Here is a 25,713-nt window from a genome sequence, read left to right as displayed (position 1 = left end):
GGTAATTTATTGTCAGTCAAGAGAAGGAACCTGTCCAGATCTGCCCTACAGCTCAGGTTAGAAGCACTTCTTTGAACTCCCAGGATGTTTTGTTTTACAAAATTCAAGGTGGAAATTTTCAATTGAACTTTTGTCCCAGGATTCATAATTTAGTTTAGATTTGGGTCCCCAGCTTTCACTGCCATACAGAAGGATGGGTTTGATGACTGTCAGTTTTTTATTTGACTGTTAGGTCATTTAAAGCCATATCAAATTGACCATAAACTGAGATTGTCAGACCTAAATAACCTTAACTGGTAACATGGCTAAGATTTTCTCCCCCAAATGTAAAAATGTATTTTTTGACTTTTAAGACATTTTTTTCTTTTGAAAAAGGTATGACTTTATACTTGTCCATGTTTGTTGGCAAGGCCCAGTTACTGCAGTAATTTTCTAGAATTGAGAGGCTTTCACGTAATCCCTCCTCAGTAGGTGAGAGCAACAGTAGGTCGTCTACGTAAGAAGAGATTCAAAATGTTCTGTCCAGGGTCACAGATGGGAATTTGTTGTTATTTTTGGACTTATTTAAATTGTTCCATAATTCCCAGCATACATTTTGATCAACTGTGCTTCCTCAATCTTGTTGAGCTTTGTTATCATATGTTCAGCTCTTTTGCTTTTTAGCAGTGACTTATTCTTTTAAAGAGTTTGTTGATAGGTGGCATAGGTTTTTTGGCTTGCGGGGTCTCTGTTTTTATTTGACATTTGACATTCTTTGTCAAACCAGTCAGTTTTAACAATGTATTTTTACTCCTGTTCATTTAGAATTTTTTAAATGATTTGCTGGCAATCGTGAAAAATATTTTATTTAATTGTTTTGTTGCCATATTGATGCTTTTCTCATTTTCTCCAAATGTGCTGAAGAGAAACACGTCTATCATGTTCTCAGCATAAATGCAAAGTGTCCTGGAATTGCCGCTCAAACGCTGTCCTTCAGAAGTTGTCGTGGCACGTGACAGCTGTAAATCCCAGGTGGCACGCAGGTGGCACGCAGGCCTCCCCACTCCATGGCTAGTGTATTCTCAGTCATGCACGCAATGGTGGTAAGCACGCTGAGTACGGATCATGCAGATGCAGGAATGCGGTAATTCTCCATCCTTATGCCTGGAGAGCTGCCGCAGATTAGCACCGACTCTGGCATCCGAACCAACCGAACCCGAATCTCAAATCCACTATTGCAGCACAGCAGGGGTGCACTTTTCGCCACCGCTGTAAAAGGGAGTGAAGTATTATGGAAACATTTCTCTGCAGACCCCAAGAGTACAAGCACAAACAGATTCTGGATATCACCTCCAGTTATTTGTCCCTCATGGCAATGACAGGCTGTAATCCAGAGCTGTCCTACACACACACAGATAGATGCTGTGGATCAATATGGAGGTGTTTGAAGCTCTCATGCTCATGTGTCATCACGTTCCACATCAACACAGGAAGTAAATGAGAATGACAAAGTGAGACGGGTGTCTTAGCACTTTGAGTGATGGCTGTCGCATCACTCATGTGATTATAGTAACAGAGAGGGCAACTTACATGTCCTCTTCTTGTTGAGCTTTGTGGCTGACATCCTTCGAATGGGTTATCAAAAGGACAGCCATAATCAGTGACTGACTTTATTCCTTTCCTCGAATGATGACAAGTAGATGATCTAAATAATTGTCCCATAATGGCATTACCTGTGACATTAAGCGTGTCCATCTAAGCCCACTTTTCTCTTTATGTATCACCCAACCAGGGACACATTTACTGTCTGCATTCACTGTAATGATATGGTGTCAGTAAGAACAGCGCTGTCATGCGGTAGTGAGATTATAGAAAGGAACTCCAGTTGTCAAAACCTGCTGTGGTTAGAATTCACAGTATAACAAATACAGTGACCATGATTTAGGCATTATGATATGTCATTTTGGTGCCTGTATGTTTTATAGTTGACGTATATATCATTAAATAATATAATGTTAATGTGCCAGCCTATTGGGACTACAAAAATGTGCTTTGCACTTTTAAATGTACTGTTAACAACCATAGTTGTATATGTGATCAATTATGTCATGTTTGTAATGTTATTTTTATATAATTTTATTGTCATACTAAATATGGTGTACATGTTCATTAACAATATGGTAAATCATACTTTTTTACTTCTAAAAAATATTTCAAAGTAAAATTACATGTATTGTCATGTTAAATAAAATATGATTTTTCACTCTAGTTAACCAATTAAAAAAAAATTACTTGAGTATTTTTACAATCTTTTTTCAGTTAAACTCAAGATTTTTTTTTACAGTGTAGTACAGAAAGGTCTTAAATTAGGATAATTCTTGTTTTGAAAGACTTAAGCTGTCTTAAATGTTATGGAAGATGGCTTTTTTACATTAGATTAGGGATGGCAATTTTGTAGTCTAGTACTCTAACCCACAAAAAACGAGCAATCGATTACTTAACTAATAATATTACAAATTATTATTAAATGTCAATTAAAAAAATCAAGGATGACATGTACCTGACATTTTGTATTTTGTTTTAATCACAAACTTTAACAAGAATGGTTTTAAAATAAGCTTACTTGGACAAATTTTGAACTTTGTAAAGACAGATCCTTGTCCGTTGGTTTGCAGGACTTCAAGAACCAAATACCAATAATAGAAGAAGTATTGCCTCGCTTAACTCGACGACACACACACAGCGCCCCCCAGTGTACAAGATTTAGTGAGAGATCCAGAGGGAAAGTACAGGATAATACTGCATTGCCCACAGCAGGCAAATTCACAGATGAAAATATATTTGCGATATTCAAGTAGTGTTTTTAAAAGTCGATTAGCTGGTGCAGAACGAGTACTCAATTAGTCGATTACACGTGCGCATCCCTACATAAGATAGTAGTTCTTATTTCATACAAATGAAGGTAGTCTCAAATCAGTGACAATAAACAGCAGATTCCCATTGTGACATCTTAATATAATGTGACAACAAGCCTCTCTATAGAGGTAAGACTTTAAGACAAGATTCTAAGGTATATCTATAGTTAAAATGTTCTTAAAAAAAAATCCCATAATGAGAAAAACATCACTTAAATAAAAGCTATGACAAAAATCCCTAGTATCCCCTACTAAGCTACGGTATTTCTACTACCACACACACACACTCTCTCTCTCTAATTTGTATATTATATTGCTAAACCCTTAGAATGGTAACAAAGGGATTTGATTGTGTCTTTTTTTGTTTTACTGTGTGTGTTCCACCCAATAATAATTTTTCTTGAGATTATTGTGCTGAACATGTGTCCTTATTTTGTTCCTTCAGAAAATTCTGCAACTTCTACCTGAGAGAATCAACAGCCGATGGCAGTTTCACAGTATAGGTAAGTGATTCTCAGTGCTGTTCACACCACATTTTATACTGAAAGCGTCCATACTACATAATTCATTTTTTGAAATACTATTGTATTATTATAGATCTATTGTAACAGTATCCCTATTTCTTTTTGAAATTGTAATGTATGAGTCTGTCTGTATAGTTTTGTGTGTGTCTGCAGTTAAAGCATGTTCAGGAGCAAGTAAGTGTAACCTGGTTTAAATGCTTGGCGTTCTGAGAAAAAATAATTATCTTCAGAGAGAGTAAGAGCAGGAGGTTAATAAATGAGAAATGCAAATGAGAGGCTTCATTTGAAATGCAAATTGCAAAATTAAATTATGCGTCTTGTGGCTTCAGTCTCCCATACAGGAGGACCCTGAGAGGATGCAATAACCTCAATTAGAGCCCTTTGCTCAGACGCATAGACTGAGAGAGAGACAGATAGACAGACCTATTGATTTTAGTGACAGTTGACACAATTTATTTATTTTTATTAATCCTTAAATCGTAGCTCTCCTTTGCTGCTAGATGTGATGTGCTTAAGCATAAAGATCCTTATTCATGTGGCATTTTTTCACAACACTTTTCTTGCTAGATCATATGTTCTTTAAGACCGTACAATATTAAAGGGATAGTTCACCCAAAAATGAAAATGCATTCATTATTTCCTCACCCTCATCTTTTTCTAAACCAATGTGACTTTCTATATTTTTCAATACACATAGGGAGACATTTTTAGAAAAATATAAATTCTGCTTAGTGATGTCATAATGGCAGTGGATTGTGACCACCTCTTCAAGCCTCGAAAGGACGCAAAATTATATTTCTGAAGTTTAATAAATGTGATTCATGCCTTTTTCTTAAGGCATACAATAAGGTTTGGTGAGAAAGAAACCGAAATCAAACGTATCATTTAGTTAAAATCTTTACCTACCCTTGCTCTCCTGTGCGTGTGAGTGTGCCCGAGAGCCCCTGCTCGGAAGATGGGGCATTCAAGCAAAAACTCTCTTTTCTAGTACAATTAGACCAGCACAGAGATGTTAACAACTGAAAACAAAACACAGCTACACACTAGTCTTGCCATGATATCATAATTGTCACACCGGTGTGGTGTTTGCGTTCAAACCTACTAACACAGGTAGTACCGCTGGTTGTACTATGGGGCAATTTTCATTGAACAATAGCCTTTACAATTTTGAACTTTTAACTAATTTTTTAAAAAAAAAAATTCAAAAGAAACTGAAAAAAAGTGTTCAACTTTTTAGAAGACTTTTCAACAGTTGTGAAGGGCAACATCTCTTTGGCAACGAACCATATTCATATGTGCATTCTCTCCATCATGGGCTACCATTCAGGTATTTCGTTTTCCGGGCATATACATGACTTATTGTTGGTTGTTGTGGGTTTAATGTTGATGTTCTATTACCTTTCATCCCAGTACCCCGTTTAGCTGCTTCGAAAGGGTAATGACTTTGAGTGTGTGTGAATAAATTTGTTTTGTTCCCTCCTAGGGCTGGGCGATATACAAGAAATGTGTTTATAAAAATAACAGAAAATATCACAATATCCAATTACATAATCAATCCCCGGCTGAAGGATCGTGAATATTCTTGCTTTAGATGATTTTGCATTCAAATGTATTTATTTTAAAAAACTTAAACCAAAGACATTTTTAGATTTTAAATTGCACTTAAAAAATTTAAATAACGAAGTGGTAAAAAAAAAAAAGAAAATTCATTTATAACCACCTTTCCATTTACCGTCATGCAAGTATCCGTCTATGACAACAGGTGGAATGTTACTAATATAAATTAAGATCTAAAAACAGTTGTAATTACAATGTAAACATAATCATTACAATGATGATAATAAGCACTGAAATATAAATCGTGGTCGGTGAATGTGTTTTTGTATGATTTTATGATTTAATCATCACAGATGCATAGGCTATATATAAAGTGACCCTGAACTTAAAGCACCTCCTGAGCTGAGATGGTCTGAGGTCATTCAGCATTCTCAGATATTATACTATTTAAGATCATTTATCATGGGTCGCAAACTTTTCATTAGGCAAATATTCTTGCTTTAAGGGTATTCTGTTCGTTAGGCTATTGTATTGATATTGGAAGTTCCATTCTTAATGTTTCTCCCTTTTACATAGTATAAAAAACTCACTTCACACAGGTGTTGTCCCTTGTAACACCATACACCGTGGCAACCCTACTCCACACAAACCAGAGAACCGTACTTTCAAAACATTTCTGAAGAGTTTGAAGTCGAAGAGGAGATGCATTTCTGTGCCCAGCATTATTTGTATGAACCAGAGTCCTCGGAAATCAAACTGAGAGAGATTGAAGAGTCATACATACACAAAGATTATATGGAGCACCATTGGATGTATTTAATAGTAGACACATCCAATGAAAACCATTGATCAGTAAACATGCTGCCAGAATGGCATGTGTATTTTTGTGGTCAAAAGGTGTTTTAAGGATTCAAATTGTTTAACAAATCACTTTATTTATTTTCATTATTATACCGTATATGTTTTAATTGTTTATGTTTTGTATACTGTATGTAGAAAGGCTGTAAAGTTTTGTATTGTGTCTCTTTTGAAACCTTTTTCTTACAGTGTTGTTTTTATTGTTTAGGTTCTATTCTCAAAAAACTTTTGCACACTGGAAATTCTTTCAAGGTAAGACAGCTTTTAAATCAGTAAATTAATTCCACATCATTGTATTATTCTTTGTTGTAATTCCAAGATATCCTATATCACCGTAAAAAGAGTGCTGATACCTACACGGTGTTAACAAAATAATGTTAGAAATCATAGGTTAAATGTTACATTTGTCATGAAAAACTTGAGGGGGAAACCAGTGGATATGTAAGCAAAGCCATTGATTTTGTATACTTGTGTGTGTGCACATGTGTGCGTTTGTGTGTTTGCAGATCCGCTGTGAGGGCATGCGTCTGTTCTTGCTCTGGCTACAAGCTCTGCAGAATAACTGCGCTGAAGAGCAGCTCCTCATCTTCGCCTGTCTGATCCCAGGATTCCCTGCTGTACACTCATCCAGAGGACCCTGCACACTGGACACCATCATATACAACCCCTTCTCCAACCCACCTGACGGTAATATACACACAAACATACACACGTATAGAATGAGCTTGTCAATCCTTTTTTCACCTAGCCAGACTTTTGACTATCAACATTATGTCTGTTGAGCTTTCCAGTTTATTTTCTGCAAGAACTGTCCCCTAAAAAGGAAGAGACCATCTGATTGACCAAAAAGGCTAACCACATTTTTTTATTTATTTATTATGACAAGTACACCTGAAAGCAATGATGCCACAATATTTGTATAACATATTTTTGTGCAACATGCAATAGAGGACTTGTAAATGGTCTGTGGGTGCTGGAATATGACAGAGTTGCTGTGGCTCCTTAAAAACAAATCAAAATGTAAGGCCATTAAAATGTCTTAAATATCTTAAATGGTATAAATAAAGTCTAAATTATCATTTGATGAGGTCTTAAATTTTGGGGATGTAATGACAGGAATCGCTGAATTGTCTAGTGTGATTATTTAGTACGAAAGTCTGCGATTCCAATTACATGAATACATAATCTGAAATGTTACGATTAATACATTAAATTTTGTTTAATATACTTAATATTTACACATTTAAAATAATAAGTATTTGATAAAATACCTAAAAAATATTGATGTAGCCAAAACAAATGTACAATAGATGTCCTTGAAAGCTCTTGTTTCTGTTGTACCAATAGATAAGCATAAATCAATACGCTTACATTTTTATGCAAAATATAGAATTATTTAGAAACATTTGGTATCTGGGTCAATGACATGACACTCATTTCGAATATTTAAATTATAAAAAAAATAATTTAAAAAATGCAGTTCTCTCAAAACAATTACTTGAACTGTGCTGAACTTTCTTTCTTTTTTCTTTTTTACAATTTCTGAGATCATTTTGAAATTTGTTCTGGGGCTTGAAGTAAAAAAATGTCATGTGGTGTAACCATCCAGAGACTGTAAAAATGTGTTGTTAAAAGCTGAAATTCTAGAAAGAACAAACGTTGGCCTGAGTAGTTATGACTAACTTTTTATTAATATTAAGAAAAAATAAGCAGTGAACAAAATAGGATTGTTTTACAATGTGATTAATATTGATGAAAGTCAAAATCAATGTGCCGTAACCAACATATTGGTTGCTATAAAGAGAGAGAATCCTTTTAGACCCTCAAGGCAGTGTGAAGTAAAAAAAAAAAAGAGCCTTTTTAAAAAAAAAATTTGTTTATGAAAATTCTAATTTTGAACATGTTGTGTTGTGTAACCCTGAGAATGTTTTTTTTTTTTATAATTATTATTATGTACAATTTCATATATTCAAGCTGCAAAGAAAGTACTTCAACAACTTTTACTTGATGGTTTAACCACATGACATTTTTAAGATCAATTAAGAAGTTTTTGTTTTTGTTTATTTTTTATTTAGAAACAAACGGGCCTGGGTAGCTCAGCGAGTATTGACGCTGACTACCACCTCTGGAGTCATGAGTTCGAATCCAGGGCATGCTGATTGACTCCAGCCAGGTCTCCTAAGCAACCAAATTGGCCTGGTTGCTAGGGAGGGTAGAGTCTCATGGGATAACCTCCCCGTGGTCACTATAATGTATGGTTCTGGTATGGTACAATATGTGTTAACATGATTTTAGTTTGATAAAATTGCTCCTCTTTTCTGTGTAAAGTTGTTGCCAGTTTTACAACTTGTGCTTTTATAAAATAATAAGCTTCACATTTCTGCCTTTAAACACTAAAAATTGGCCCCATTCACTTACATTGTAAGTGCCTCACTGTAACCTTGATTTCTGCTTTTATTTTTTTAAACAAAAGGAGGGGAAGTCGAAATCGTTTTTTTGTGGTAATTGATATTATGTCGTATTGAACCCATAATATTAATTTAATATTATTGAAATACAGTACTGAAAATAAAATTATTTGGAAAATCATTCACTCCATTCACTGCAGTGTTGCTTTCTGCCGTCTTTAATGTTTGCACGCTAAAGTCACAACTCGAGCATTATTGAGATTTCACTGTATCTATTGAGATTTCACACTGGTTAATACAGTGGGTATCCCTTAAGAATAGGCTTTCTTCCGCTGCGATCACTGTGTGTGTGGGGTCCATAGTGAGGAAACGTGCAGGTAGAATCAATCTGGACCCCACACTCCTGCCCTCTGGCCAGCGCTACAGAGCACTGAGCACCAGGACATCAAGGAATAAGAACAGTTTTTTCCCTCAGGCCATTTTCCTCACGAACAATTAAACTACCTCAGGACTCCCCCATAGTGCAATAATGTAAATGCATATCTCATATGTAAATTCACACATTTTAATCAATTACTGTACTTACCACTACCTTGGACATACACTATCACTTGCATGTGTACATAATCCATTCTCTTATATGTCCTATTATTTGTATGTCCATTTATACTCTTACCTTGTTTTATATTCTGTGTCTCACTATAATGTTCTGTATGCACTTGTTTCTCCTATCACCAAAGAAAAATCCTTGTGTACGTGAGACCACTTGGCAATAAAGCTGATTCTGATTCATTAGCAGCTCATAGAAGCACTATAACCATAGAATTTCAACAGGCCAGAGCTGAACACCTCAAAGCTTTTTCTCCCAACATAACGGCCATTAAGTTGGAGGCAGTTAGGGCAAGTTACGCTTGTTTTGCCAACCACCATAAAAAGGAAAAAAAAGAGGAGAAAGAAGAACAACAACAAACTAAAAAACACCTCAACATTTATTTTCTGGCTAAGCGTTGCAATGAAGACTTAAATACAGCATTCAACATTCATGAGGACATCCACACATTAGAGAGTTACTTGTTTGCATTATTCATTTACATTTCATTAGAGATAATTGTCATTTGTGAGTAGTTTTATGCATTTGCACAGCCTTCATGAGTGAGCATCATTAGACTGCAGATTCAAACAATTGTGACTTCCAAAAACTGTTAAGACTCTAAACATGTGCTTTCTTTTAATATGCCGACAGGCTAGCCCATATATTCTATTTTTAAACAGGATTATCAAATGTGAATTAATTCATTTATATGTATACCATTGTGTCATATGTGATATTCTCCTGGCAATAAAAACAAAAGGATCAATATTTAAGGGAGCAGAATACTTATCAAATGAAGTATTAGAAAAAGAATAAAAATGTTCCATTACATAAATAAAGATGGAAGTGTTGTGGCCACGTTATTTGGATAATAATTATATTTATAATATCAACTCATGCATTGAGTTTTACACTACACGTGTCATAACCAGAAACGTTTTGGTGTTCAAACCTTTAGGAAATGAGCTTTGTTATTCATTATCTGTCATACTATTTTAGTAGTAGTTAATATGTGCTATTAACCAATGTTGCCCCAAAGCTTGATCATTCTGCCGTTTGAGCTAATTGTACCACTTATTTTCATGTGTACACGGATGCCAACATTATGCAGTAAGTTTATTCATAATTCAGGAGAATGGCGTAGAAGGAACCCATACAATAATGTTCCACACTATTTTGAACTTCTCTCACGCTATTGTAGTGAAATAATTGTAGTTGGTAGTTTATATATTTATTGTAGCGCAAATTAAATATTAATGTTCACAATGTATTTTAGTTTTGATTTTCAGGAAGATAATTAAACAGCTAATATCTATGAAGCAACAGTTTTCATTTATTGTAAAATGCTGACATCCAAGCTTTTTTTTCACAATATCAATTCATGAGTTCACTAAGCTATAGCTTTAATGCTGCCATTCATTGTTCATTTTTAGATCACCTTATACACATCAAAAAAATGCCATATGTATAATAATAATAATAACAATTTAATCATAACTCTCACTTTATTCACACTACTAAACAATCGTGTCCAAATTGTCTCTTTGCACCTCCTGGTGGTGATTTTGCAAACATTTCTCACGTGTGAGAATTGAAAGCTTTCACAGCAGTACTCCCCGCAGTAGTAAGGCTCAATCTGGTTGCTTACCCACTGTATGACATTCATGTTCTTCATGTAAATTTACAATATTTCTGACTCCACTTGAAGCCCAATTATGAAAATCTTAAGCATTGGTGAGGGAATGACTTAATTAGGGTAAAATATCACAGCGCTTTCAGCACTCATGTTCAGATAATGCCTTTTTTAAGAGAAGCACCTGGACAAATCAGCTAAACTCCGTTCTGCCTTTTCTGCCTCACCTAAAGTAACCAATAACCCCCTTACCCCTTCGATACTCACAAATTTGTACTTTATGTATTTCATCCCTCACAATTTGCAATACATCTGTCTTTTTCCTTGGTAGTGTACATTTTAATGATTTCTATTAATGCTCTTTTTGCACAGAGGCACTTTAAATCTAACATTATAGTGTAATAATCAAATGGCAGCACACTGACAGAGTCATCGGAAAAAAGAGGTCAGACTCAGTTAAACGCTGAAAGGAATGATTTCCCTTGATGTATTCTCTCAGAATAGATTTTATTGATGCCCTTGAACTGGCAATGACACATTCGATTCAAGCACTCTGAATGTGTTCCCTCATATGTATTTAAAATGCGTGAATACTGTCTGTGTCGAGGAATTTCTGAATATCGGAATAATTTCATTAGTGTGAAATATTAACGCTGATGGTTTTTCACAGCTAAAGACAATAAAAAAAGAATAGAACCAAAACCTAAAGAATAAGGGTGAAAGTGTAGAGCAGCACATTATACACTCAATGACCACGTTATGAGGAATACCTGTACACTTACTTATTCATGCGATTTATAATCAGCCAATCGTGTGTCAGCAGTGCAGTGTAGTGTATACAATCAGCAGATACAGGTCAGGATGTTAAGGTTCACATCAACCATCAGAATGGGGAAAAATGTGATCTCAGTGACTTTGACCGTGGCATGATTGTTGTTGCCAGATGGGCTGGTTTGAGTATTTCTGTAACTGCTGATGTGCTGGGATTTTCACACATAACAGTCTCTAGAATTTACTCAGAATGGTGCCAAAAACAAAAAACACCCAGTGAGTGGCAGTTCTGTGGACTGAAATGCCTTGTTGATGAGAGAGGTAAAGTAATTATTACTGCGGATGTCTGTAATGTTTACCGATCGATTCGCACAGGATAATTGATGTCTGTTGAACTCACAAAGATGGGTGTATCTACTGCATTTACACACTGACACTCGTAACTGAAAATGTTTAGCAGTGCTAATTAATTATGCAGGAAATATTTAACATGATCATTTACTTTATCTGGGATTATTAGAAGTTGATTGGAATATCTTGCAAAATCATATTTTACACTTTGTACTAAAAGTGTACAATCCATTCACACTTTTTAGTTTTATTTGTCCCCCTGGAAAATATGTTGTCTGCTCACGGAACACGTGTGTATGAAGTGTTTTCACTCTTGCGTTTCCATCAGTAGTGTGGAATCAGTTTGCAAGAATAGTGTTGTAAATGTGAACACTGCAAATGATCTCCGACCAGGTACTCTGAATTTAGTTAACCTTATATCCACATTGCAGTTAGTGTTTCACATGCATTGTGAACGCAACTCTGTAGGTTCACTGTATTTTGACATTATAATTCCAGATATTTGTTGCTGTATACTTCCCCGTCCAAAGAGCATAGGGCATGCTGCAACATCACGGTTTAATAATTGGGACGTTGAGACTTCGGGTCAATTGGCATGAGTAGTCTGAATAATTAAGAACAGCCTCAGAAATGGTGCTTGATCAAGAAGTTTCTTTCTATGCTTGTTTAGTTTTTGCCTCTGTGTATTTTGCAAATTTACCATAATAATAATATTAATATTATTTTATATGTTATGTATGCTGTCACATATACGTACAGTATATAGTGTATGTTCAATGCTACTATATATATAGATAGATAGATAGATAGATAGATAGATAGATAGATAGATAGATGGAGTAGATAAAACATATAATATTTACAGTATATGAAAAATAAAAGTGACAGGTAAAATTGCGCATTTACCAGCCAATGTGGATGGTGGGCAAAAAAGTTCATTTCAGATCCTGGCTGTGATCTTTACCAGCGTGGGAATGCGCAGTACATAAAAAGTCAGGGAAAATTACTGATATGTCCGATTTGCACGTGATTAAAATCACAGAGATGCTCTGGTAATTATTAAATCACCCCACATCCCTATATAAAACTAATCCCATCTGAATAGAGCTTAAAGATGTCATCCTAAAATGACTCTGTTTGTGGATTTGTAGCCAAGATTGTACCAGAGGAGATCACCCCACTGGTGCCTGCAGTTCCTGGAGAGAAGGTGACAGAAGACCACACCTGCTCCATCCTTCAAATTGTTCTTAAGTTCATGGTTCTCCAGGTGAGATAGAGCTCTTTACTCTTTATAATGCTTTTGGCCTGTAAGTAATCCTGATCCGGCTGTCTGCATCTGCATGTTACTCATAACGGGAATGCCATGAAGTAATTCTTTTTCACAGGCTTCCAGCTTGGATTGGAGAAACAAAGAGAACCAGGACACAGGATTCAGGTTTCTGTTCTCCCTCTTCAAGAAGTACTACCTGCCTCATATCTTCCCCTCTTTCACAAAACACACCAACATCTACAAGCCACAGTTAGGTGGGTTTGTTCAAACACAAGAGTAGAACAAATGTATAGATGAAAATTGCTAAAATTTGTTTTGAAAAGTAAAGCTTTGCTTTAACATACTCGTGTATGAGCACACGGTCACACAAGACACACAAACTCTCACTTGAAAGAAAATGTGACTTATTCAGTCAGCCTCAACGTAATACAGGTGCATCTCATAAAATTTGATTATCATGGAAAAGTTCATGGAAATCAAATATCCAGTATCTCAAAATATTTGAATAAAGAGTTTATAATACAGAAATGTTGACCTTCTGAAAAGAATGTTAATTTATGCACTCATTACTTAGTCGTGGCTCCTTTTGCATGAATTACTGCAAATAATTTTTGCTCAGTGGTCCAAAGCCCTCTTTTCAGATGAAAGTAAATTTTGCATTTAATTTGGATATCAAGGTCCCAGAGTCTGGAGAAAGAGTGGAGAGGCACAGAATCCAAGTTGCTTGAAGTCCAATGTGAAGTTTACAAAGTCAGTGTTGATTTGGGTTGCCATGTCATCTACTGGTGTTGGTCCACTGTGTTTTCTCAAGTCAAGAGTCAATTCATCCATCTAACAGGAGATTTTATGAGAAAATGAGAGACACCAGACCCAACAATACAGATGAGCTGAAGGCTGCTATCAAAGCAACCTGGGCTTCCATAACACCTCAGCAGTGCCACAGGCTGATTGCCTCCATGCCACGCCACATTGATGCAGTAATTTGTGCAAAAGGAGCCCTGACCAAGTATTGAGTGCATAAATTAACAAAGTAACCTTTCAATAGGTCAGCATTTCTGTATTATAAATTCTGTATTCTAATATTTTGAGTGACTGGATTTTTGATTTCTATGAGCTGTAAGCCGTATTCATCAAGGTTTCAACAAAAAAAGTCTTGAAATATTTCACTTTGTGTAATGAATCTAGAATATATGAATGTTCCACTTTTCCAACTTTTCCACGATATAATTTCTTTTTTTTAGATGCACCTGTATCCTTCTAAATCACTGTCACTGCAGCCCAACTAAATGAGCATGAAAAAACAGCTGTATGGTAAAATGTGCACTAAAGGGACATTCACACGGCACCTGGTCTTGAGTTCAAAACCAGTTAGACACAGCATGGCAGAATGGAATAGAACACAATACTGTCGCGATGTGTTTTTTAGGGGGTGCATGATATATCGACAGCTGATAAATCATTGGCCTATAACTGAGAAAATCGAATTGTGGGTTTAAATATGTTGAAATGTACATACAGTTGTAGGAATAGTATGTGAGCTAGGAATTTATTTAAACTGTCCTTATTCTACATAATTATTATGTAAGGAAATTTATAATGGAATTAGTCGCATTTGACAACCATTAAAAGAAAGATAAATGACAAATAATTAGATTATTTGTCTGAATAAAATTCTCCACCATTAAAATTGTAAATCAGCATCTCGTTGTATTCGCTCACAATTTCTATTGTAAGGAATTATCTTTAATAAGGTTTAATTGGAGTTATATTATTCTCATGGCTTATTGAAAATAATATTACACATATTTAGGTATAGCTTTGAAGCGAAACCTTTTAAAAACAGGGATGAGATTATTTATCAATAAATACCACTGTCAAATTATCTTTGAATACAGACAAACTTTATTGCTACTCTAAACATAAAACTAACACATACAACATGAAACAGGTTGGTGAGTAATGTGACAGAATGTGAAATAAATGATCAATATAGAGAGAATGAATTTCATTGATTCTGTAGAAAATGCCTTAAGAACATTTATCCTTTGAGTCTTAATCGATTTGCAGTTGGATTACCCAAAGTATTCAGCTAATACCCCAGCACTTTGAGCAAAAGCCTGGAGATGTACTTGCTTGTCAATGCGTTTTCCTTGCATTGCTTTTCCTTGCATGGCTTGGTTCTTTGACTCTTTGTAAAAAGTTCGTTCCGTCAATGTCTTGGACGCTGTAATGATCGTTGATAGTTGTTGTCTCGATGGATGATGAGGTGGGCTTTGAAGCAAGGCCTTCCGCAAGGAAGACTTGCGACTCACGTTTGGTGTGTGAACCGTAGAGCAGAGAGTGTGAGGCTTCCGGGTCCCGAGTTAACTTGGATTCTACATGGTGCGCTGAGTAACTGGAAGAAGCAAGAGAGCCGAAGAAGAGAGGAGGACACTGAGAGACAGTTCTTTCTTGGTAGGGAACTTTTGAGAAGAAATTGCCCACACCCCAAAGGTGTCCTGAGCCAATCAGAAATGGCTTTTCAGAATCACACGTTCAACTGATCTGTTTTTTTTCAATGTTGATTTACAATCCTTTGTGTGGAGGATTCTTACAAACTTCCCACTCATACAAGTGAATGTTTAATCATGAACTTTTATATCTTGAAAGCGGTGCAAGAGACATGACATTCGTTGTCATCAACATTCTCTACGTAAACAAGCAATCATTCTAAATGTGACATGCTTTCCTGAATATTACACGTGTAAGTAACAAAACATGAAAATCATACTGGTTAATTCATTGGTTTCACAACATGTATAATACATTACACGTTATGAGAAACCTGATTGTCAGGGTATAATATCAAGTTAACCCTTGAATATTTACCATACAAGATTAAAGATTATAATAATCTATTTGTTAGTTAGAAGTGATTACAAATCACTACACATATTTTAAAAGGTACATCAGGTTATAATCATTAATTTGTAAGTTATAAAAGTAATCACAGAAGTCATTTCCGGGTCCAAATGCATTCTGTACATTTTAGAGGGTTAAATCACAAGTACTGGTACTTTGTATGAAATGTTCTTGGATTCAAGCCATATTGCAGCAATTGTTAACTCTCTGCATCTAATATCCTACACAGTAGCACCTGGGTATATGGGTCAATATATAACAAATGATGGAATAAAAAGGAGAGGAGAATTAAATATTTATAATATATATATATATATATATATATATATATATATATATATATATATATATATATATATACATAATATAATATAGAATAATCTAAAAATATTTAACTACATTAAACCTGTTATTAGGCTTTTCATATTATGTAGTACTATGCAGTAGATAGGAATGCAAATACAGATTATTAAATCGTGAGTTTACAAACCTATTGACAGTTCGAGAAGATGTTCACTATTTATTATAGAATTATCATATATATATATACACACACATATATATATACACTCACCTAAAGGATTATTAGGAACACCTGTTCAATTTCTCATTAATGCAATTATCTAATCAACCAATCACATGGCAGTTGCTTCAATGCATTTAGGGGTGTGGTCCTGGTCAAGACAATCTCCTGAGCTCCAAACTGAATGTCAGAATGGGAAAGAAAGGTGATTTAAGCATTTTTGAGCGTGGCATGGTTGTTGGTGCCAGACGGGCCGGTCTGAGTATTTCACAATCTGCTCAGTTACTGGGATTTTCACGCACAACCATTTCTAGGGTTTACAAAGAATGGTGTGAAAAGGAAAAACATCCAGTATGTGGCAGTCCTGTGGGCTGAAAATGCCTTGTTAATGCTAGAGGTCAGAGGAGAATGGGCCGACTGATTCAAGCTGATAGAAGAGCAACTTTGCCTGAAATAACCACTCGTTACAACCGAGGTATGCAGCAAAGCATTTGTGAAGCCACAACACGCACAACCTTGAGGCGGATGGGCTACAACAGCAGAAGACCCCACCGGGTACCACTCATCTCCACTACAAATAGGAAAAAGAGGCTACAATTTGCAAGAGCTCACCAAAATTGGACAGTTTAAGACTGGAAAAATGTTGCCTGGTCTCGATTTCTCGATTTCTGTTGAGACATTCAGATGGTAGAGTCAGAATTTGGCGTAAACAGAATGAGAACATGGATCCATCATGCCTTGTTACCACTGTGCAGGCTGGTGGTGGTGGTGTAATGGTGTGGGGATGTTTTCTTGGCACACTTTAGGCCCCTTAGTGCCAATTGGGCATCATTTAAATGCCACGGCCTACCTGAGCATTGTTTCTGACCATGTCCATCCCTTTATGGCCACCATGTACCCATCCTCTGATGGCTACTTCCAGCAGGATAATGCACCATGTCACAAAGCTCGAATCATTTCAAATTGGTTTCTTGAACATGACAATGAGTTCACTGTACTAAAATGGCTCCCACAGTCACCAGATCTCAACCCAATAGAGCATATTTGGGATGTGGTGGAACGGGAGCTTCGTGCCCTGGATGTGCATCCCACAAATCTCCATCAACTGCAAGATGCTATCCTATCAATATGGGCCAGCATTTCTAAAGAATGCTTTCAGCACCTTGTTGAATCAATGCCACGTAGAATTAAGGCAGTTCTGAAGGCGAAAGGGGGTCAAACACAGTATTAGTATGGTGTTCCTAATAATCCTTTAGGTGAGTGAGGGCTACACGATTATTGTATTTTATATTGTAATAATGTTTGTTAAGGTAAGGCAAATTAAAATAATTTTAAATTGATATCTATGGTATAGAATAAATTGAATTATTGCTAAATTACTGCTTAAATTATTAGTCCACGTACAGTAAATAATATGGCATAGTCAATATTCAAACCTATTTACAGCTGATTTAAATTGACCAAGATACTGCATTCAGTATGCCCTTGGGTGGCTAGACAGGGGACCATTAATCCCGTTAGATCTTCAATGGTGATCTTGTTCATGTAAGATCATCGTTAGATCATTTTTGGCCTCAGGTTGCACTTTGGAAATTGAAAACTGTCATTTGTTTCGGAGTTTGTGCGATTTGTGATGGTAGATGTTAAATCTACCAATACCAGCTGCGTGGCAAATGGGTCTTATTAGAGCAGATGCAATAACAATGACAGTGATTCCTGAAATATGCTATTCATGCCATATTCTTCATGTTGGCTACACTTCCAAAACACACTTAGAACAGTTCAGCCGAATTACTTTATTGATATTTTGTACAAATCAAATTCACATTGGGCTACTTATTAACATGACAAAACAAAACTGTCATTAAATATTGAATAAATTGTACACAGAAATCAAGAAACGCAACAAACTTTCCCATTACATTGTCTACTGTCACTCACTGCAGGTATACACTGTTTGAGATCTGCATTTCGACGCGAGCTCAGTGACGCTCCACACAAAGTTCTGCACGCTCACGAATGCTCTCATTAAAAACAAAGCTGTCTAATCGGCATAATAACTCAATTATTTACACCGTGTCTGTGCCTTGACTAAGTCACCTCCCTGACTAAGGCCCTTCTCCCCTGATCGCTCAGTTTGGCCAGGCGGCCAGCTCTAGGAAGAGTCCCCGATGGTTCCAAACGTATTCCATTTACGGATGATGGAGGCCACTGTGCTCATTGGAACCATCAATGCTGCAGAAATGTTTCTGTAACCTTCCCCAGATATGTGCCTCGATACAATCCTGTCTCGGAGGTCTACAAACAATTCCTTGGACTTCATGGCTTGGTTTGTGCTCTGACATGCACTGTTAACTGTGGGACTTTATATAGACCGGTGTGTGCCTTTCCAAATCATGTCCAATCAATTGAATTTACCACAGGTGGACTCCAATCAAGTTGTAGAAACATCTTAAGGATGATCAGTGGAAACAGGATGCACCTGAGCTCAATTTTGAGTATCATGGCAAAGGCTGTGAATACTTCTGTACATGTTATTTTCTTTTTATAAATTTGTTTTATTATTATTATTATTATTATTTTTTTTTTTATAAATTTGCAAAGATTTCAAACAAACGTCTTTCACATTGTCATTATTGGGTATTGTACAATGTAAAGTAGTGAGTGTACAGCTTGTATAACAGTGTAAATTTGCTCAACACACAGCCATTAATGTCTAAACCACTGGCAACAAAATTGAATACAGCCCTAAGTGAAAATGTCCAAATATTTACAAAAATGTGAGGGGTGTACTCACTTTTGGGAGATACTGTGTATGTGTGTGTATAATATATATATATATATATATATATATATATATATATATATATATATATATATATATATATATATATATATATATATATATATTAGGGCTGTCGATTTAATCGCGTTAATTCAGTGCGATTAATTTGACAAAAAATAACACGTTCAAAAAATTTATGCAATTAATCGCACCATAATAAGGAAGATTCCTGAGAAATGCAAGCTTGTAGTACCACCTGTTTACTCCAGAGGGCAGTAAGTGAAATTTCAGCTGTATGAGCAACGCACCAGGATGAATTCTGAAGTGTTTCGGGCAATATTATCTGCTCATATTCAGCCAAATGCTTCAGAACTCATTGGACAGCGCTTCACAGTACAGATGGACAATGACCCGAAGCATACTGCGAAAGCAACCAAAGAGTTTTTTAAGGGAAAGAAGTGGAATGTTATGCAATGGCCAAGTCAATCACCTTTGAAGACAAAACTGAAGGGAAAATGCCCCAAGAACAAGCAGGAACTGAAGACAGTTGCAGTAGAGGCCTGGCAGAGCATCACCAGGGATGAAACCCAGCGTCTGGTGATGTCTGTGCGTTCCAGACTACAGGCTGTAATTGACTGCAAAGGATTTGCAACCAAGTATTAAAAAGTGAAAGTTTGATTTATGATTGTTAATCTGTCCCATTACTTTCAGTCCCTTAAAAAATGGGAGGCACATATACAAACTGTTGTAATTCCTACACCGTTCACCTGATTTGGATGTAAATACCCTCAAATTAAAGCTGAAAGTCTGCAGTTAAAGCACATCTTGTTCGTTTCATTTCAAATCCATTGTGGTGGTGTATAGAGCCAAAAAGATTAGAATTGTGTCGATGTCCCAATATTTATGGACCTGACTGTATATATACACATTTTTAAATATTTAAAGATAAATATGTATAATTATATATTGATATAAATATGTATAATCTTTATATATTGAATTATTGTTATATGAGGGGCTTTCTCAGCAAATATTTGTATATGCGATTAATCACGATTAATTAATCGGGACACCAAGTAATTAATTCGATTAAAAATGTATGTATTTTTTTATTTTATTTTTTCACATTTTAGAATAATAGTGAAGTCATCAAAACTATGGAATAACCTAAATGGAACTACGGGAATAGTGTTGTGACTAAACAAAATCCAAAATAAATCAAAACTGTGTTATATTTTACCATCTTCACAGTAGTCACAGACATGTACTCTTGACATTTTCTCAACCAACTTCTTGTGGTATCACCCTGGGATGCTTTTTAAACAGTATTGAAGCAGTTCTCATCTATGTTTGGCACTTATTGACAGCTTTTCTTAATTATTTGGTCCAAGTCATCAGTTTAAAAAAAAATAAAAATTAAGTTTTAGTTTTATAATGAAATAAATTAATTTTTTGGCACAATTATATTGTTGTCTAAAAAAAGTTTTTTCTGACATTTAACCATACACCTTCACATCAAACTATTTTTAAGATCGTGAGAAACCTTTCGGTCAAGTGTTTCAAAAGTTTTGACCAGTAGTGTATACACACACATCTATATATATACAGTTGATGTCAGAAGTTTACATGCCCTTTCTTAGGTCAGTTAGGATCACTAATTTATTTTAAGTATATTGAAATGACAGAATAATAGCAGAGAGAATGATTTATTCAGCTTTTATTTCTTTCATCACATTCCAAGTGAATGATTTCATGGGGCTTATAATAAACATAAAAGAGGAACTAAATACGTTAAACATATGATGAATGATTTGATGGTTGTTTTGGCTGTCAGCTGAGACTGGTTGGAGAGGATTACCAGAGACACTAGTGATTGGTTACTTGCCATGCTTTATCCCCATGTTTGTCATGTATTGTTATCAATATTTTTTTTTATTATTCAGTGCTGATCTGAATTTTGTACCCTCTCCCTCTCAGATCTTCCCATTCACAGACCAAAGCCCCTCTATGTCCCTGTGACACGCAACAACGAGAGCACGTACTGCACCAGGGATCAGTATCTGGCTCCCCGCGTGGCCTTCATCAGGTGGCTCGTCAACTTCTTCCTGGAGAAGAAGTATGTGACCTCCACAACAAGCAGCTCCAAGAATGGAGGAGAAGTCCTACCTAAGATCATCCAGGTGGGACGAGGCTTGCAGGACTTTAGGATTCACCACTTTTAAACTTTGTTCCAAAACCTAGAGAGCTGCCTCGCTGTCTACTGTCAAGTCAAATCTAGTCATTTTTATTTGTATAGCGCTTTTTACAACACACATAATTTTAAAGCAGCTTTACAGAAAATTATGCTTTAACAAAGTGAGGCTGTAATATCTGTAATAGTCATCATTGTGCAGATTTATAAAAACGTGATTGTAAATAGTGCCTTAAAATAAATAAGTAAATAATATATGTATTTAGACCCCCAGTGAGCAAGCTAAAGGCGACTGCGGCAAGAAAACACAAAACTCTGTAAGATGTTGTTTAATGGAGAAAAATATCCCTTGGGGAAACCAGGCTCACTGTGGGGGCCAGTTCCCCTCTGGCTAAACAGCATGAATATAATGCCAAAATTTGTTATTAATGTGTAATACAAGTCATGGTTTACAATTAGTAAACTCAGTAAATGTTAGGGGCCAATGTTTAAACAAAAAAACATTGTATGAACGGTAAGATTAATGACTAGAGTCTTTTAAGTCCATCCTGAATTACTGACTACATAAATAGCTCATTTGTAAAGCAGCATTCTAGCTGAAATTAAACCAGCATAAAGTGACTGAATTGAAACGTTCTTTGTAATCCGTAGAGCCCAAAGCAATTTTTTTGATGAAAAATGTAGATGTGTCCTATTTGAAAGTGTTTTTAGAAAGCCACTGGTTATAAAAAATTTAGATTTTTATATATATTTTATATGAGCTGGTGAATAACTTTGCAATATTGCAATAATAAGCATCCAGCGTTGCATTTTTGTTACACTTGGTGGGAAAAAATCTAACATATATGTTGGTGGATATTTTTTGGAGATAATTTTTCTATCAGTAAGCATGTTGGGAATTAAGATAAAAATATTACAGGTTAAATACTTTGCTAAGCTAATGACTTCATTCACTAATAAGCAAAATACATATATATATATATATATATATATATATATATATATATATATATATATATATATATATATATATATATATACAGATGCCATCAAAATTATTCTACTCCCTGACCAGCAATATGTGCTGGTGATGTTTATTAGAACACAGTCATTCAAGTCGTGATATATTCACACTATGACTTTGAATATATCACTCGACTGGTATAGATGTAATCTTTAAAAATACTGGGTCATCAGAAAAGCTTACCTTTGTAAATCCTTACTGTCTTGGGGGGTTGAATAATTTGTATTACATGTGTGTGTATATATACACACACACACACACTACTGTTCAAATGTTTGGGGTCACTGACCAGTATTCATTCTTTATTATTATTCACATTTTAGAATAATAGTGAAGTCATAAAAACTATGGTATAACAGAAATGGAACTGGGAATTATACTGTAGATAAAAAAAACTTCAAATTTAGTCACCCTTTGCCTAGAATTAGCAGACATGTACTCTTGACATTTTCCTCAACCAACTTCTTGAAGTATCACCCTGGGATGCTTTTTAAACAGTATTGGAGGAGTTCCCATCTATATGTTGGGCACTTATTGGCCTAGTCATCAAAGTCATCCATTTCAAAAACTTTTTTTATATATATATATATATATATATAGTTTTTTGGTTTTGTAATGAAATAAATTAATATGTTGGCACAATTATATTTTTGTCTATAAGCATTTGCCTTGGGAAACATTTCAGACATTCAAGTGTTTCAAAATCTTTGAACGGCAGTGTGTTTATATATGTGTGTGTGTGTGTGCGTGCGTGCGCGTGCGCGCGCGTGTGTGTGTGTGTGTGTGTGTATATATATATAGCATTTTAGCTTAGCATATATATAGCATTTTAGCTTAGTGCGTGTGTGTGTGTGTGTGTGTGTGTGTGTATATATATATATATATATATATAGCATTTTAGCTTAGCATAAAGCTGACTATTTACATATTTATATTTTTTTCTCCTCCAAACTTAATTCAAACTTCTCTGTCTGCTCGTATGAATGTAACACATCATAAGAAAGTGTTTCACTGCTGTTCAAATGCACTTTGGATCGCATCATTTATATGTATAAATGTTTTCCAACTGAAAGGACTAAATATGAAATGAAACAAATTACAATAATATGCAAAGTAATCTGTTCAGTAATCAAAATACTTTTGAATGTAACTGTATTCTACTTACTGATTATTTAAATTGTAACTGTAGTGTAACGCAGTTACTTATATTTTGTATTTTAAATATGTAATCCCGTTACATGTATTCCATTACTCCCCAACCCTGTTTATTTATATTATATATATATGTATGTATGTATACATACAGAAAATATAAACAGCGAATGAAAGAGAGTTAAGCTTTGTATGTTTGTGTTTTGTGTGAACAGACTGTGACTGCAGGCAGTATCAGTCAGGAGAAGGGCTTAGACTCTGATCCCAATGGTCCTGTGGAACAGGAGAAGAATCACTCAAACAGCAGCACATTGTCAGATCGCAGGGGCAGCAACTCCAGTCTGTGCAGCATTGAGGAGGAACATCGAGCCGTCTACGACCTGGTGCAATCCATACTGCTTTCCACACGAGACAACGTCAACTTCATCAATGAGGTCTTCCATCAGGTTAGAAAAGGAGTGCTCAAATCTACAGAGGCCATCATTCTGTGGCTTGAGTCACGTCACCTTATTAGCCACAACCACCTGCCTAATATTGTGTAGGTCCCTGTCGTGCCGCCAAAAATATGCTAAATTCTAAATATCTCAGTGCTATTCTGAGATGCTGTTCTTCTCACCACAATTGTACAGTGCAGTTATTGGAGTTAGACCAGTCTTACCATTCTCTGTTGACCTCTCTAATTAACAAGGCATTTCCATTCACCGAACTGCCACTTTTTTGTTTTTTGTTTTTGGCACTGTTGTATGTGAAAATACCAGGAGATCAGCAGTTACAAAAATACTCAAACTAACCCGTCTGACACCAACGATCCTGCCATGGTCAAAATCACCGAGATAATATTTTTTCCCCCATTTTGATGGTTGATGTGAACATTAACTAAAGCTCCTGACACATATCTGCATGATTTTATGCATTGTTCTGCTGCCACACTAATCGTGTGGATGATTTTTGGTGCCAGATGGGCTGGTTTGAGGATTTCTGTAATTGCTGATGGTTCCAAAATCAAAAAACACACAGTGAGTGGCAGTTCTGCGAATGGAAATCTCTTATTGATGAGAGAGGTCAACAGAGAATGGCCAGATTGGTTCGAACTGACAAAATCTACGGTAACTCAGATAACCGCTCTGTACAATTGTGGTGAGAATAATAGCATCTCAGAATGTCATTTTGTCGGCACAAGGGGGACAATATTAGGCAGGTTAGTTTTAATGTTGTGGTTAAACAGAGTCTGTTTTGTTTGTCTTTTACTGGTTCTTGTAGAAATATATGCACAAAACACACATCTGATTTGAACAATTCTTAAAAGAATAGTGCACACCAAAATTATAATTCTCTCATCATTTACTCACCCTTATGCTGTTCCAAACCTGTATGAGATTTTTTTCTTCTGCAAAACACAAAGATATTTTGAAGGATAGATGAGGTTGTTTATTTCACTCTCTCTATACAATGCAAGTCAATGGGGATCAAAACATTCAAGATTCAAAAAGCACATAATAAAAATGTATCATAAAATGAATCCATACTCTTGGGATGATAACTGTAGCGATATGATAGCTTTGCGTGAGAAACAGACCAAAATGTAAGTGCTTATTTACTATAAATCTTGACATCGGCAGTCTCCTTAGTGCATTCATGAGAACTTTAACCATGCACAGAGGGCTGTACACAAAGTGTTGCCAGGTTTGCGGATTTCACACACAAGTGGGCTATTTTTCGTAGTTTATTTTTTTAATTTATATTATATTTTGCAGGTTAAAATAATAGGGTGACAGATTCAGTTTGTTTGAGATACTTTTAAAATGTACCGCAGTTGCCTAAAGATTGATGGTAAACATTAGAAAATGAAAATACAATGTCTTATAGATGTATAATGATACTGGGATTGAATGCCTGACAATCTTGTGCAGCGTCAAAGCATCACCGCCTTTAAATCTGCACTGTGTTCCAATTGTGCAGGATGGCAAAATTGATTGTGAATAAGGACTTTTGGTCTGTTTCTCACCTGAAGTAATCATATCACTTCAGAAGTCATGGATTAAACCACTCAAGTTGTACGCTTACTTTTATGCCATTTTTGTTTTTTTGGAGTTTAAATGTTTAGGACCTCATTTACTCACATTGTATGGACAAAAACACCTCAAACATTCTTCAAAATATTTTTGTTTGTGTTCTGTAGAAGTGAATGATATGAGGGTGAGTAAATGATTAGATAATTATGATTTTTTTTTTAGGGGAACTATGGGTAAACTGATGATTTGCATCACATGATGTGATAG

At 35.5% G+C, this 25,713-nt stretch overlaps 1 protein-coding gene across 3 annotated transcripts in view; it reads left to right on the top strand.

Moving 5' to 3' along the window:
• Positions 1 to 25,713, top strand: part of ralgapa2 (Ral GTPase activating protein catalytic subunit alpha 2) — a 268,297-nt gene that overhangs the window by 105,306 nt on the left and 137,278 nt on the right. For all 3 annotated transcript variants that reach the window (XM_052145011.1, XM_052145009.1, XM_052145010.1), the window contains exons 4-10: positions 3,340 to 3,397; positions 6,042 to 6,085; positions 6,340 to 6,520; positions 12,740 to 12,855; positions 12,974 to 13,112; positions 21,045 to 21,247; positions 23,650 to 23,880. In XM_052145011.1, coding sequence (XP_052000971.1) covers positions 3,340 to 3,397; positions 6,042 to 6,085; positions 6,340 to 6,520; positions 12,740 to 12,855; positions 12,974 to 13,112; positions 21,045 to 21,247; positions 23,650 to 23,880 — 972 coding nt within the window. The remainder of the gene's footprint in view (positions 1 to 3,339; positions 3,398 to 6,041; positions 6,086 to 6,339; positions 6,521 to 12,739; positions 12,856 to 12,973; positions 13,113 to 21,044; positions 21,248 to 23,649; positions 23,881 to 25,713) is intronic.

This window comes from Xyrauchen texanus, chromosome 16 (genome assembly GCF_025860055.1).
Source record: "Xyrauchen texanus isolate HMW12.3.18 chromosome 16, RBS_HiC_50CHRs, whole genome shotgun sequence".
Taxonomy (NCBI): Eukaryota; Metazoa; Chordata; class Actinopteri; order Cypriniformes; family Catostomidae; genus Xyrauchen; species Xyrauchen texanus.
This window is presented reverse-complemented; position numbering and strand designations above follow the sequence as displayed.